The following is a 16,730-nucleotide window of genomic DNA, read 5'->3' as shown; positions in this document are numbered from 1 at the left end:
ATTATTTCGACTACTTATCGTGTACACAGACACAAAAAAAATAAAAAAATAAAAAAACACACATCATTATAAAATCAATACATTCATCGTTCCACTCAGAATCTAAAACAAATCATTAAATATATATAATATATACCTATACCCATATCAATATATAATATTTAACTCTGTAATAGGTAAATGTGCATTTTTATCTTTTATTAAAAATGTTGTATTTTGACTTAAGTATAAATTATGAGTGTATAATCATTTTGTTACAATCATTGATTTTTCAATTTTTAGTGAAGGTAACTTATTGTTTGAGTCACTTCCTCAATTGTACCCAAATTATATTTTTTTTATTATACGTGTTTTGTTTGACTCCTGGCGTTATACTTGTTACAATGTAAATAAAAATGAAACAGTAATTTTATAAAGTATTTTAAAACTTTATTTAAACTTAAAAATTAATTAATTTAATAAAAATACAAAAAAATTAATTTTCAAAATTTTCAATGAAAAAAAAAATTTCCAATTGAAAATGTTCAAGCATACTTCTCTAGTCGCGGCACAATATTTGAGAAATGTCTGATACGTATTTGTGATTATGCTGTTGAAAATACCAATTTATAAAACTGCGCCATTTTAAATAATGTCAATTGATTGTGCAGATAAGACGATGCATGTGCAGGCGCATAGCGATGAGTGATGACTAGTGCCCTCGCAATTCGCATGGTTGCCAAAGTTGTTGTTGTCAAGTGCGTGACTGTGCCGCGGTAACTTGTAATATATAATAGTGTGCCGTGAACCAAAAGAGGTTGAGATCCGCTGAACTATAGACCAGTGGGTTGGACACCCACAGCCCTCGTAACAATTTTAAGTAGTCCGAGAGTAAAATTGAAAATTTGAATAAAGACAAAAGTTATGTATAAAACCACGAATTAATACAGTATGGACTAAGAATTAATAGGTAATACGCACTTTTAGAAAATTAACTTTAAAAATGTTTGAGTTAAAGCAATAACGAATCATTATTAAGTAATGTTTACGTTTGTTAGAGTTTTTCGTTGTAAAGTGTTTTCAATTTGAAAATGTTCGTGATTAAAATTGGTAATAGGTAGATACTCACAATAACTATAACTTCAAACGCTTATAAAAAAAAAATAGTGCCTGTGTATATTTAATATTTCTTAATTAACAATTTAATATACAGTCGACTATCGGGCGATTGTAAACTCTCCCGATTTTAATGACATGTAAACTCTCGCGATGGTAAACTTTCCCGGGTTTAGTCCAATACTACCTGACGGGAACATATAAACTCTCCCGGGTCTTCTTCAGTACTACCTGACGGGAATATGTAAGCTCTCCCGGGTCTACTTCAATACTACTAAGCTAGAGGAGCATGGGACATTAGTCGTATATAACAGAGTTGGTAACACTAAAATAATTCTGTTAATAATAAAAATCATTTTTGCTGCGAGCTATAAGATATTATAGTCAAAATACTACTTTTTATGATGATTAGAACACACTGATTTCAAAAAAACTTAAGGTATAAATAATTAATATTTAAATAGAAAATACAGGTTAACAGTAATATAATTGATAGTAAAAATTTTAAATGACATTCACAATCTCTGCAGTAAAGGCAATTTATAGAGTATCAATAACATTTAAAACAACTCGGGAGAGTTTACTCATTTCCTTCAGGTAAACATAATATTGACCCGGGAGAGTTTACACATTTCATTCAGGTAAACATAAAGTTTACCCGAGAGAGCTTACACATTTCCTTCAGGTGAACATAGATCGACCCATGAGAGTTTACCATACAATCGGGAGAGTTTGCCATCGCCCCGACTATCGGTCACTCATATTTCAAGGAGTGGAGGGGGGAAATTTGAGTTGATAAAAATGTCGAGGTACCAAAAATCAAGTATAGGTGTCATGTCGTTTAAAGGAAAATTATTGTATGCATTTGAGATATCGAGAATTCAGAGGTACCAATGTTCGAGTTACCGAGAGTTAACTATTTTATATTTATTTCATGTTTAACGTAACATATTTCGTTGGTATTTAGCTAAATGTTGTGAACGAAATCAAATAATATGCTTTTAAATTGTATTCCTTAGAGCCAAGTGTTCATGAATGGACACTTTGGATCTGCTGCCTGCTTTACAGAAATTAAAAGCCGCCTTACAAATACTCGATGCGTATTTGGCAAAAACTAAGTGGGTAGCCGTGCCTGAAGTAACCTTCGCCGATATCTTGGTTCGAGTTTGGAGGTAAAGACTATCATAATATAGGGGAACACGGGGTAAAACCGATACTGGGGCAAAACCGATATTAATTATTTCGCATTATTCTATGGATGAAAATTATAAGTTTTAAATTTATTTCATTCCTTATTATGAAATATGTTGTTATCACTGTTAACATCAACTGCAACGTTTTTGTTTGAATTGTTATTCGATTACGAACATTTTAAAGTTAATTATTATTATAATTTAAGATTTAACAATGATAGAACTAAACTACAATTACTATATTTGTCTAGTATGAATCTACAACTTGTAAAGACTGTTTTGCAATCACTAACTCATTTTATCTAATAATATTGTGTTAGTTATCAACAATTTCGTAAAAAATATACTTCGGGGCAAAATCGATGGGGCAAAACCGATCAGTTTTTATAATGCTTGATAATTGCTATTTATTTATTACCTATATGTTAGGATTATGTATACGGTATACCAAACTAATAATCAATTATTTTATTTTATTAAGAACAACTTGTGTTGTTAAAATTTGTTTTTATTTAAAATTAATTAAGTTATAAATGTCTTATAATACATAGGTAATTTATGAAACCATTACTACTATAGTTAGTAGTTACAATATTTAAATACAATGGTTATTTGTATTTGGTTTAATAAGTTCCTTTGAAAAAAAGGTTAATATTATATTTTTCTTCATCATTATTTAGTATCTGTTATACCATGCATCGGTATTGCCCTATTACAAATCGATTTTGCCCCAGTATCGGGGCAAAACTGATAAAATATTAAAAATATTTAATGGCTTGCTAAAAAATAAATATGAATGATATTCCACTGTATTGTAATTCAATATTGTAAACAAGAATTTACTTAATACAACTGTGCAAACAGATCACGTTTATTTTAAGATCCTGAATTATTGTGAAAATATTCATTTTTTTCAGTCGGTTTTACCATGTGTTCCCCTAGGTGTTCAATATGGGCTTGCGCGACACAACTTCTCGCATATTTATCCACATATACGATATACCTAATTTGTTATCAAATCACTATATTATGTTATGAGTATATTTTGAATAAATAGTATAACACCTACTTTAATAATATAATAATATAACTAACCACGAACTAAGATTTAGAATAATAAAATTCTGTAATAGATAATTATGCGAGTCGCATCGCGCATGCCCACATCAATCACCTAATTCGGAGACTCGTCGCTAATATCGGCAAGAAATAATACGCGACATCCATACTCCATAGTATATGTTATTATGTTCTAAGGCAGTGGTGGCCAAACTTTTTTTAACTCGGGCCATAAAAAAAAAAAAATTTTACCGCGGGCCATAATTTTTTTTTTTACTTTTAAGTCATCAGAATTTTAGGTATAGGTATATAATTTTACGTAAATGTAAAATATTATATTTCTTTCGCGGGCCAGATATTAAATGATGGCGGGCCGGATTTGGCCCGCGGGCCGTAGTTGGCCACCACTGTTCTAAGGTATAAATGATGAAGAACAATATCGATATTTTTATTCGATAATAATATCAAACAAATTTTCCTATATCGATGTAACTACGTATATTATACCTAAATCGATATTCGATGTCGATGTCAATATAAATATATAAGGATTTATATTTTCACAGCAAATAAAAGTTACGATTTAATCATAAATCATTAACTATAAAGACATAAAGTAAATTTAAGTACAGCTAAACATTATTTAATAGCATTCATATAATTGTTTTAGTTAATTTATCGCTATATATATTTGATGAGTAAAGATTATCATTCATACGCGCTACCTCCCAGACAATTTATGGCTGTACCTAGTATTTTCGTGCAAACGAACGAAAACGCGTTACCATAAGAACGCACTTTACTAACGGATAATGTCAGGAAGTACTGATTTTAATAAAAGTTATATCAATCTAGAAAGACATAATACTCAGAATAATTTTACAAGTTTTCAACTACATTTGTTCAACCCCTATACTATGCTGCTATAAGGTGGCTCACACATGCATTTCGTTTTTGAGCACGAAAATGAAATATTTCTCTTCCAATTTTACGATATTATCTTTTATTATTCGATATCGAGATACGATAATCAATTTATCTGAAACGATATCAAAACTAATAAATATAAAGCACGCATGTACAACATCACTAGTATAAGTTTAGTCAACACGTCTTACGTCTGACAAAGAAAATTATATTAATATTTTACTGTGTAGGCGCCTATACGCCGTACAAATCCGTGTTTATTATATTTTTATGCATTTTTGTCTTTTTCGTTGAAAGCTCAAAGTTGGACCACAGAATAGACTACATTTAAATTTAATCTATTCTGTAGTTGGACTATGATTTTGAACCGTTCAGCGACAGCTATTAAATATATCAGATCACAAAATTTAACATGAATAAAAAAAAAAGTGTTTATTTATAATTTAAAATTTGTAAAAAGCAATAATTAATATTATACCATTCAATAGTGTAAATCAAAAATGTTGCAACCAAAAGATGAAACACAAAATCTGATCGGAATAAACGCAAATAAGTATAATATAGACGCCTATTTCTTGGTGAGGTTGGCTACCATGATTTTGAATCCATCGATTCCCTTTTGATTGAACTCTTGGTATCCTACCAATGTAGTCTTGCACTTTTCGAACCATTTAGAGACATTAGCGTACTTCGACAAGTCAACACCGACAGCCTGAAAATAATAAAATCCATATTAAACGTATGCCCAAGTTATAACACTGATGAGTAAAAAATAACTCGTTAAGAAAATACCTCGATGGTCGAAATAGAAGCGACTAAAGCCAAATCGGCCACAGTCACTGAATCGCCGGCAGCCCAAGTGGAAGATCCCAAAAAGATGTCCAAAAACCCGAGTGCGTCATGAATTTTCTTCTCTTTGTCATCGCTTTTTGGCACTCCAGCGAAAATCCACGGGTACTATGAAATTAAAATAATATATTTAAATTTAAGTCACAATTCTACAATTATGTTATGCGTATACGTCATAATAATACAGATTTGACTCGTCGACAAGGTATTGTATTGTATCTATTATTAAAGGTAATTAAGAAATTAGCGTTAAGGTGTCTTTAAAAATGTTTCCACCGTGTCTTGCTAAGAATTAAATGACTTGAATATTTCATTAAAAAGATTGTAGGCCTCAAAATCTGGTTTGGCCGTGTAGAAAAACTATTGCATCAATTTTCTTTTTAATGAACGGTTTTTTTTTACTACTAGTCCACCGTAATCCTGGTCATAATATTATTATAACAACCCTAAACGAATATTAAAGCATAATGATGTGATGAGTTGTAACAGTAGTCTGCAGACCATAAATCATATGGGTAGGTACCAGTGTACCACGTTAAACGTTTAATAATTGGTGTGACATAACATTCAGTGTGCGGCGAAAGAAAATGAAAGACAGGTACCACGTTACACCCCCGAATGATTTTAAACACTTTGAGGGGAAGTCATCGAGTCAAACGTCAACGATAAATTAATAACCTTTGCTAATTGGTCGTTATAATATGAATGCGAATACTCACGTATTGATCGGAAAAGGCCGGGTACAAGGTGCTGACGTCAAATTGCAGTCTTTGATTGACCAGCGCTTGCTTCTTCGGGTCTTTTGGGAGCAGCGAATCGTCCTTTCCGTAAGCTTGAGCCAAGTACACGATGATTGCACGGCTGAAACAAAAACGTCGATTATTAAAAATTGTATACAATTATTATTGTCTATTTTATTTTTAGTGAAATCGGTCAGTGGTGTGCTTCTACCACCCACACCCCCCCCCCCCACCCAACCACCCTTACATAACTAATCAAATATATATTACAATCGATATATTATTATGCCTACGAATCTCGACGTTATGGCAGGGTTACACACTGCAGAAACGTTTCTTGGAGCAGCTCTATAATAATATTATTGTATACCTACTGCAAAACTACATAGCTTATAATATTTAGGTACGTTTAAATACGATTGTCGTAATGAAATATTGCAATAAGTCGGCCGGAACAAATAAATCGATTCGAAAGTTAATAATATCGTCCAATTTACGGAAATCTGTAGCTATACATATTATATTATGTTATACACTTGGAATTACGTTAGAACATCAATATTTATTTTTAATATCGTAGCGTATTATATTATAATTGTATTTACCCGGAAGAGTAGAAACGGAAGTTAAAGTTTATAACTGAATAATACATTTTTTTTTTTATTATTAGTCATGATAATATTAAACATATGTTGTGCTTAACTAAACAAAATATATCATGTATACCTAATATATTATACGTGAAGTAATATTATGTAGCACCAAGTTATAAAAGTACTGTAAGCCACAAAGTACGTATATAATATAATACGTAGAATGTATTGTTTGTGAATTAAGATATTTTTTTTTTTTTTATTATTTCAGAAAAAAATACAGTTTACCTCTTGTAACTTGTATTATAAACTTTATAGCTGGCTAATCTCTAAATTGATTTTATTTAGCTTACAGTTTTTAAAACAAAGTAATATTTTAAATGCGATATATATATTAAACCTAACTAAAGTAAAATTATCTTTAAATGTTACATTAGGTATTAAATATAAATAATCACATAAATTTCACTGAGTCTCCCAGGTTTTAAATATTCATAGAGCCATATGATATAAGACTCTACTTACGTCCTTTATTCATAATCCTCCCATAAAATGTTGTAATTTAATATTAAATTAACATAATAATGGACAAATTAAGTTATAAAGTTTATAATAACAAATAAATCCTATATTAATCTATAGGTAAGATTTAATATTTTTTTATCATAGTTTTAATAATAAACAATACTGGATAATATTATTATAGACTACAGATTAAAATTATTATTTAGTATTTACGTTCGTATAATAACAGATATCGTAATATTTAATTGTATAAAATATTTTATTTTATACCAATAATAAATAACGTATCAATAGTTTCATGAAACTTATGTTATCTTATCGCTAACCGGAAGAACTTTGTATTTTAATTAGCGTGTCCCAGTAAACCAAATGTATAATTCTATGCATTATAATAATATCAACATTCAATATTTTTATAACTCGTATAAACGTATAGTTATCTAATAAATACTATAACTTGAACTCACCTCTCCCACAAAACCAAGTCACCGTCCACCAATGTCGGTACACAGTGTTGAGGATTTAGCTGTAAAATAACAACGATTATAATAATTAATAACATCGTATAGAGCAGGTAACTATACAATACAATATAACAAGACGACGTTTTTCGAAAACTTACCTTGATGAATTCTGGTTTCATGTGTTCACCGTGGTGGAGATCTAAAGTTTTCAAGTTCAATTCCAAACCCAAGGCTTTGGCAGTCAGCAAAACGGATCTGCATGGCGGGCTGCCAGGAGTGTAGTAAAAGTCGATCGGCATTCTAAAATAGTATATTGAATAAACACACTTATATAGTGGCGTACTTGCATTGGAATATTGGGTAGGTACTTATAAAATAATAAATGAATCGCTGCAAAAGTTGTTTTGGACTTGAAAATTACTTTAAAATAATCACACCACGGATGTCGTGCGATGAGATTATACTCATTATGTAACTATATAAAGGTAGACATATCGTAGGTATTAAAATATCATAATTCATAACTAATAAATTACCTAACGCATTAAGACTTCCCAATGACGACACTTAAACGTTATATTTTGTAAGACTTTTGTCGAGTGTAATATAATATATTTTGTTGTGTACTCTATCTCAGTGCTCGAATTGGTAGGAGGTGGTGCGCGGGGGGGGGGGGCGGAGCTCCTCTACTATTTTTATTTTTTTTTCACTTTGACGGGGGAACGGTACAAACTAATGCCCAAAATAATTTTTATTACAATTTGGAGTGTATCTAAATTGTCGTAAAATATATACCATATACAAACCTAATTAATTTTAAATTTTTTAATATAAAAGTATTTTTCATCCTGTCTATGGTTTTGACTAGTAGTGTTCAACCTTTTTGACTCGCGATCCACTGTTTTTGTAACAATATTTTCACGACTCGTGTCAACTTTGTAGACCATGAAAGAAAAAAAACTTTAGCTGATAGTTTAGCGTAATTTCCCGTACATAAGTGTGCCCAAAACATTTCCAAAAAAGTTTCAATAAACATTTGTTTGAGTTTTGGATCACAAGTAAGTTCAATTTATTAATTTTATAATATGTCAGTAGGCATTTAAACTGTCATTATATCTACTGTAAAATATGGTTCTTCAATTCATTTATAACTTATTCGAATTCATAATTTATAATTGTATAAACTTATTTTTTTTTTAACAAAAAAGACCTGTCACGACCCATTTTTATAGGTTACGCAACTCAAGATTGGGTAGCGACCCACCGGTTGAATACCACTGGTTTAGACTTCCTAATACCTTGCTCATTTTTTTTATTATAGTTTGTTTATAAATTATATTATATCACACTTGTTCATTGCCTAGTTTAGTAGTTCGCAGATATTATATACCTACAATAAGCTATTGTATTATCAAATACCATTGGACTAGTATTCACAATTGACATAGGAATGCGTTTGAAGCACAAATTATAATTACTAAGATATTATCACTGATAATTATCATATTTTTATTTCGTACCGAAATATGTAATTATTATTTCTATCAATATAAATTTCGAAAACTAAGGTGAATATAAAATATAAATCCATATCCACTTACATGTTACATACGCATATAGTTAAATATATTATATTTGGAAATTTGGAATAGAATAAACTTAAAATTCTGTAACTAGGGTAAAATGTAGAATTGAAAAATAAAAAATTGGTAAAGGGGGAGGGGGCAAAGCTTTCCACCTGTCTGCGTTGAGTAAATTTGCACTTGGAACGCAGTTTATAAATTGTTGGATTCAGGATTGTGCTTCTCAAACTTAATAATTCCCAATCCGAGCACGGCAGTCTATCTATAAATTCACTCGTTCAAACCGGTGTGAAAAAAATAACCCACACAGATGTTCGCACCATATTGTCATATTTTACACGGTTCATATTATCCGGCACTGACATATTATTGTGGGCGAAATATTCATAAAGGCCGTTTAACGTTCGTGTTTTTTAACCCTTTGACCACCGTCGTTAATAAGACGACACCGTGAGTGCACGCACGCAGCAAAAAAAAAAAACATAGGTCGCTTCGCGTGTAACGGACCCCAAACCGTACTTAATAATTACGCGAACAACAATCATTATTATTTGTTTCCTTTTTATTATTTAGAATATCCCGTCGAATGCGTGACAACGTCGTGGCAGAGCGCGTCGATAATATTATTGAAACTCCGTGCCTAGTCGGACATGACGTCGTGTTTCATTTTTTATTTTCACTAAATCCAACAACTATATACGTCCATTGGTAATGAAAATTGTAATATAATATTATAGACTATAGTATAATATATTTTAGTATAATATTATGTACGTGTGACGGAATCTCTGCAGCGGAATGCACTTACACGCGCTGCACGGTGCACCGACCTTATAAGTTACAACCTACGGTTTATAAATAGGTACGTGTGGTAATACAGGTAATAACCGGTTACGCGAGAGTTGAACTTTTCCAGGAGCAAACTCGACGATCCAAGAGAATGTTACAAAATGTTTTAAAATTATTTTTCATTTCAATTAATATTTTGTTATTTTTTTATATTTTAATGACCTTTTCTTTTGTCGTTGTTCCCACGTTTGCGGAATATAATAATAATTGTCGCTCTCAGGACATCCTTTAATTATTAATTACAGTAGCGGTCAAACGATACAGTTGGCAGTTTTTTTCCTACGGTCACGGAACACGACGAATGCCGAAAAAACTTTTCCGACCACTGAAGACACGTAAGCCAGTTATACACGCACGCAATAATGTTAAATGAAAAAATAGCTAGACCCTTTTTTTATTTTGGTACCGTACAACACACTCTTTAACGTTAAACGTAAATTTGCACAAAAGAATATCACATGATATAAATTAATATTAAATTATACACATTAGTTGCTTATTACAAAGCTGTCCGATTCCAATAGGTACTCCTAATCACACCGAAATCGTAAATTAATTAAACTTATTACATTTTACTGGATGACTAAAAAGACCTTCAGAGTTCGTGAATCGATCCACAAAAATTTGGTATTAAAATATTACGTTCACTTACATAGTAATTATCATCGCATAAATCATTTTTAAATTAAAAAAAAAATATATGCCTATATAAAACTTGTAGAGCCTAAATGCTTTTTTTATAAGCAAGGATACCAAGGATAAACTCAAGGATAACATTAAACTTCGGTCTCCAAGGATTTCTCGCCGCCCAAAATGAATGTACAACTATATTTATGGTTTGAGCTGTGTGGCTCAATTGATTAAACCAACAATAATGACGTGTTTTATTTCTTTCCGAATAGAAAAAAATAACACAATATTTTATTTAACGTAAATTAAGTTTGTAATAATTTACACACGGTTCTTTTCAAACAAAACTCGATGGATATTCAGCGGAAAAAAAAAATTAACAAGCAAAATAAATCGAATTTAGAAAACTCGCACAGATACCTATCTCATTCAACTGTTTGACGAAACATCAGACAAAAATAAAATATTTCTGTTTGTTGTTTCGATAGCATCATAATAATAATAATATGTGCAGGTAGGAAGTAATATGTATTTTTACTATGCCCCCGAGCCTGAATAATTTGAATTACCTACTACGATAATAATAATAATTGTGGTTTGTTACTATAATTTCTACGATTATTTGACAACAAACATAATCCAAGGCCAGTTGTCGGTATTATCGTTGAGCGAGTATGGCCTTGAGTCCTTTCACTTTTTTTTTGTACCCAAGTTACATGGGATTTTTGGCATCGCCTTCCCACGAAAAAAAATAAATGAATTACTAATACTATACTTAAAAACATAAAAGTATACGAGCGAAATACATCTATAGCTATAGTATATTACGACATTACGTTATAGGTAGGTACAACTCGTAATATTAAAGTTTTTTTTACGGGTATAAAGGTACCTAACATAATATTATATTTTAAAGAAACGAGACTTTTATATTGATTCTTTGGCCACCAATTCTCAAGGGTCGAATAGAATCGAAATTAAATTTATAAAAATATCATAGTCCTAAAAAAAAATGGAAATTTTAATTTAAAATAATATTATAGTTCATCGATAACAAAATAATGCGATTTGGAGGTACGTAAAAAAGAACGGATTCTAAATGAACAGTATGGCATTTTATATCTATAATTGTTTGGTCAGTTCTGTGATTTAATCGATTCAGTTCACGTGATAATAATTAAATTGTTATGGTTTTGATAGTAATTGATTGGTAACCACGGGTAGGGCACAATATGTTTTACGATAAAGTTCTGTGAAGACTTGTACGTATGAAAATGTATATCACTGTTGTAGAAAATAATCTAGATCGACCATAATAATATTATGTATACTACAGTTTCCCAGATAAATGAAGAAACCGATTACTTGGACAACGATACACAAACAAACCACCGATAACCTCGCAGATTTTATTTGAATACAATTCAAAAATCGACGGATACAATTTGAAATAAATATCTGTATTGTACAGTGAGAATACGAAATATTATTACGTCGTTTAACGCTGAACGCGGTAAAAACAAAAGCTTAAGATTAAAAATCGATTAGAAACAAATAATAATATAGCCCTTATTTGACATTTCGACCAATCGCTGCGAACGAGAATAACAGTAACAATATGTTTGCAGGTTGTAACCCGATTTCCTGATATAATAATAAATAAATAATAGGTAGTATATAGTTTAGTTTACCTGTCGGTTTGAGTTTTGACGTTGATAAAGAAATTGAAATGGCTAGCGACCGGCGTGTACGTCGACTGACTGTTTGGACCCGGCGCCGGCTTGCCGGTTATATTTATCGGCCACTTCCCCCGCCACAGCCAAATCCCCTCCACCGACGACAAGTCATTACTATTTTACATATTGCTTGTGCGTGTGTAAATATATATATTATTACAAGCTATACAGACCTATAATAATAATAATATTATATTAATCGCTTCGTACCGGTATTATAATACTGCATTTATAGTATTATTATTTCAGCGGCGGTGATATTCGTGATTTCCCGCAGATGACTCATCTCCGGTCATCGCGATGTAAAATAAAATTATTGGAGTCTATACGTCATTGCGAATCTGTATATGCGTGGAAGTGAGACGGTGAAAGGACGAAGATGACGGAAAGAGGAGGAAATGTATCGGTGTGTATCATTCACCGGTTTTCCCTTATGTATCGTTTGAGTTGTAACTAAAACATAATTTTAAAAAAAACAGTCGCCGCCGATCGAACGGGCGATGCCGGAAAGTCCGAGTCGGGGACCACGACGACGGGCCTACACGCCATATCTACATATAATATTTACCCACTCGCAGCAGCTTTCCCCTCGTGTGGGATACAACCTCAGTCAAATGGCAGTGAAAAATGTACTCTCGATATCGTCGATTCTGTATGTGTATATTATATGTGTCGTGTTTGCAGGCAGACAGATTGAAAGTCACGCGGAGGGTCCAGTTTTAAACGTCTAATATAATAATAATATTATTATTGATTGTTATCATGTCGCGCAGGCATATTATTACAATAATAAATTATAATGAAACACCTGAATGGGCAAAATATGGTCGTAGACCAGATGGGTCGTGAACGAATCGTTCCGAATGAACGATTCCGGTAGAGAAATACGATTCCATCCGAACTCGTTCCTACTCGTTCTTTCGGCCTCCTTCGTTCAATCGGTTAAAATATGTACTTGTAGCGCAGAATTCTGTGCCCGAAGTGATTTTTTTACCCGATAGCATTGTTCGTCGTTAATAACCGGGTGTGACCATTAGTAACCAATAACCATACATCGAATAATTGAATACAGTATGCGGAAGGAATATACTAAACACATAAGTAGGAATCTACTATAATACGTCTACGTGCCAAAAAAAAAAATGATAATATTTTAACGGAACAACGACACCACCCCCAAGTGACCTAGGTCAATTGTTAATGAACCGAAGAATGAAAATATTATCATTATCGGTGAATGAAAGGAACGAATATTACTTTAAAGAGATGGAACGGGAGGGATTCACAAAATAGAACGAAAAATCCCATTACTATTACGACTCCGTCGTCTAGAGAAAAGCGAACCCGACGACGACTTTAGCCATAATATTATGGGTATTTTCGTTTTATTCGCCATTTTATTTTTCACATCACACCATTATTCTTTACTTGCGAAACTAAATCGAGCGAAATGTGCATCTCAAAGTGTCATTGTATATAATAGTACCTATATTTATAATATATGCTCGGTATTCGGTCCAACTATGCCCTACAGCTATAATACAGCTGGTCGTTGTGTAACCTATCAATTTCGACGCAGTCAAAGGCCTTTAGAGCCTTTATCACTAATTCTCGTGCCCTCTCGTTCCTCCTGTAGTTTTGATAAACTTTTTATGACGTTATTGATCGACGGTCGCCATGTCCTCGTTGTGTAGGTATATACGCACCTGGATGCGCACGCCATACATAACTTATACACTACTTATATTACTATTATCTTATTATACTTAAATATAATAATATATTAATATGTATAGGTAAGTATGTATTAGTAAGTTATATCATTATTATGTCTGGGTAGGTGCGTACACGCCTTTCTTTTGTTGCTCCGCTGAACTTTGTTTCCGAGACAAGCCGTGGGACGAATGGAATTATAGCTAGTGCATACCTACAACTGCCGTCAACTGGCCAAATGGTTTTGATACACTTATAATGTGCATAGTATCACTACATTATTGCACGTCGTTATATGTATTATTATATTGGAAATAAATTAACGCACCTACCGTTGTAGACGTTCATAAATCTATATAGGTACCTATAGTAATATATAAATGCATTAAACAAATCGTGATATATCTCAAGTTTCCTTAACACGCCGTAGGTACTATAAGTGGGAAAAATTCCATATACGCAACTTGTATAATGTATTATTAATATAAGACCTCTGGAATAATAATTTCCTTATTTAATACTTATAATAATTGTTGTTCGACTATATTACATTACGGTATTACACGTATTATTAAAAGGCGGCAAAGTGTACATAATTTTATAAACGCTTTTAAAATACCAATATCAAACATTCAATAATTAAAACCATTACCTACCTATCTGATAACAATTTTTCCTTATGTTGACTTCAGTTGTAATAATTCATAATAGGTATAATGATGACGTATACTTTCGACTTTGTCGTCAATCTAATCTAACCAGTTAACAATATTACTATTACCTAATCAAGTTATGGAGAATAATACTATAGTAGGTAATAAATTCAAATTATAGTTAATTTTAACTATTTTATGGTTATGAACTTATAAAACTAAAATATATTGTCGAAATTCTGTGGACAGTGAGATAAAGCAATATTTAAACATAGGAATAAAAACCCACTACATAATAATATATTATAATTAATGGTAGAGAAGTGTGATAATAATTATATTATCATGATAATATTTGAATATATTAATTTACTTTTGTAGCAATCTGAATAACTTATGAAATAAAATGTGGACTTCCCATATATGTATTAACAATTCCCCAGTGTTACTCCTAAACTGTATTAATTCTAAATAAGCTATAAATAATGGACAACACGTCTAATTTATTCTATGTAATTTAGTAAAAATGAGTGTGAAGAATATAGTGCAGTCCATAATATGTGACACACCATCGATCTAACGCATATTTAAAGAATGACCAAACTTTAGCTCAGCCCGCACGTCATCCTTGAACGGTTATCGACAATTAAATGACGCCCTCGGACCCGATCAAGGTACCTACCGACGTCCGACACTAAAATCTAAAACAATTATAATTTAAGCAATGTAACTTTTCGAGTATAAATATTACATATCCTATATTCCTACGTTAAGGGTTAACGAAGATTTTATAGTTTGAGCCTAACAAATGATAATTTCAAAATAATTACAAAAACTTGAATTTTCGTTAACTTTATCAGCACATTTCACAACCAGATCACCAGTACACGGCATGACGTGCGTGAATACAGTCGTACTATACATTTATAAATATCGTCATGGCCATACGCACTAGTATACCTATACGAAGAAAAGTTTTTTTTTCATCTCCGATATACATTTTTATATACCTGATACACGGAGTGATCTATTTAACACTCATCATTTCAGAAAACACTAACGTTTTTGGAAATATTTTATTATATAAAAGTTACAAAAGACCATTTTTGAACAAAAATTATATTTTTCACGGTCGGTGTAATCCAAAGTAGTCGCGGTATGTTTCGACCACGCAGCGCGCCCAAGTCGACTTACCAATTTTTGTTTATTACAAATGTATACAAATAAATGACTCGGCTGACAATGACAATATTAATAAATTAATGTGATATGGAAATTATAGAATATACTAATATAGATGGATATTCACTATAACATTCACTCATTTTATTTTAAGTAACAATTTTAGTAACATTCAAGCACGGAGAAGGAGAACCTGTTGTTTTTCGTGAGTATGCCGCCGCCGCCGTGTCAATCAATCTTGCAACGACCACTGCGTAGGTATCCTATCTATTTATTTATTGTAAATATCATTTTCAAATTTTTAATTTTTTTGAATGACAAAATACAATTTTAATTATATATAACGATACAGAATTTTATTCGGAGTATTTCGATCTATAAAAATCTAATTCCGATTGAGTAGGTATAGTTTATTAGTTATAACATATAACTTATAAGTATTTAAAGTTTAGAAGAGCGGTGAACCAACATTTTGTGAGATACCCCGCTCGTTACCACTATACACACCGCTAATAAAAATTTGAAAAAGTTATAACTCATAACCTACTCGACCAAAATTCGATTATGATACATCGAAGTAGTCCAAAAACTATTCTGCCGTAGAATTATGAATTAAAAATTAATGTATAGTCAGAAAAAAATTAAAAAATAGCATAAAATATATTTTTTAGATAAATATTTTCAAACAACTCGAAATTACTTACCTATGAAGAAAAATATTTTTAAAAACGTCAGTGTTTTTTTTGAAATAATGAGTATCTACTATCTTAAATGGCATGGTTAGGTTATGTGTCATAGATCACACTGGGTAGTTATACATTATAATATTGTATTGATAATAGGTATTCATGTAGGCAGGGCCTTGCCACCCGAATTAACCCGAACCCCTAACACCCCTAAACACCCTTAAAAATCAACACCCGAAACCCATATACCCGA

The 16,730-nt window shown here is 31.6% G+C and overlaps 1 protein-coding gene across 1 annotated transcript; it reads right to left on the bottom strand.

Moving 5' to 3' along the window:
* Positions 1–4,496: 4,496 nt before the first annotated feature.
* LOC100167906 (glutathione S-transferase) lies at positions 4,497–12,271 on the bottom strand. The gene is given in 6 exon segments (NM_001162802.2): positions 4,497–4,986; positions 5,067–5,231; positions 5,843–5,984; positions 7,449–7,507; positions 7,604–7,745; positions 12,199–12,271. Coding segments are annotated over 5 exon segments (651 nt in total). The 5' UTR covers position 7,745; positions 12,199–12,271; the 3' UTR covers positions 4,497–4,842.
* Between the last annotated feature and the right edge of the window lie 4,459 nt (positions 12,272–16,730).

This window comes from Acyrthosiphon pisum, chromosome A2, assembly GCF_005508785.2.
Source record: "Acyrthosiphon pisum isolate AL4f chromosome A2, pea_aphid_22Mar2018_4r6ur, whole genome shotgun sequence".
Taxonomy (NCBI): Eukaryota; Metazoa; Arthropoda; class Insecta; order Hemiptera; family Aphididae; genus Acyrthosiphon; species Acyrthosiphon pisum.
The sequence above is the reverse complement of the archived record's forward strand: the minus strand, read 5'-3'. Positions and strand labels throughout refer to the sequence as shown.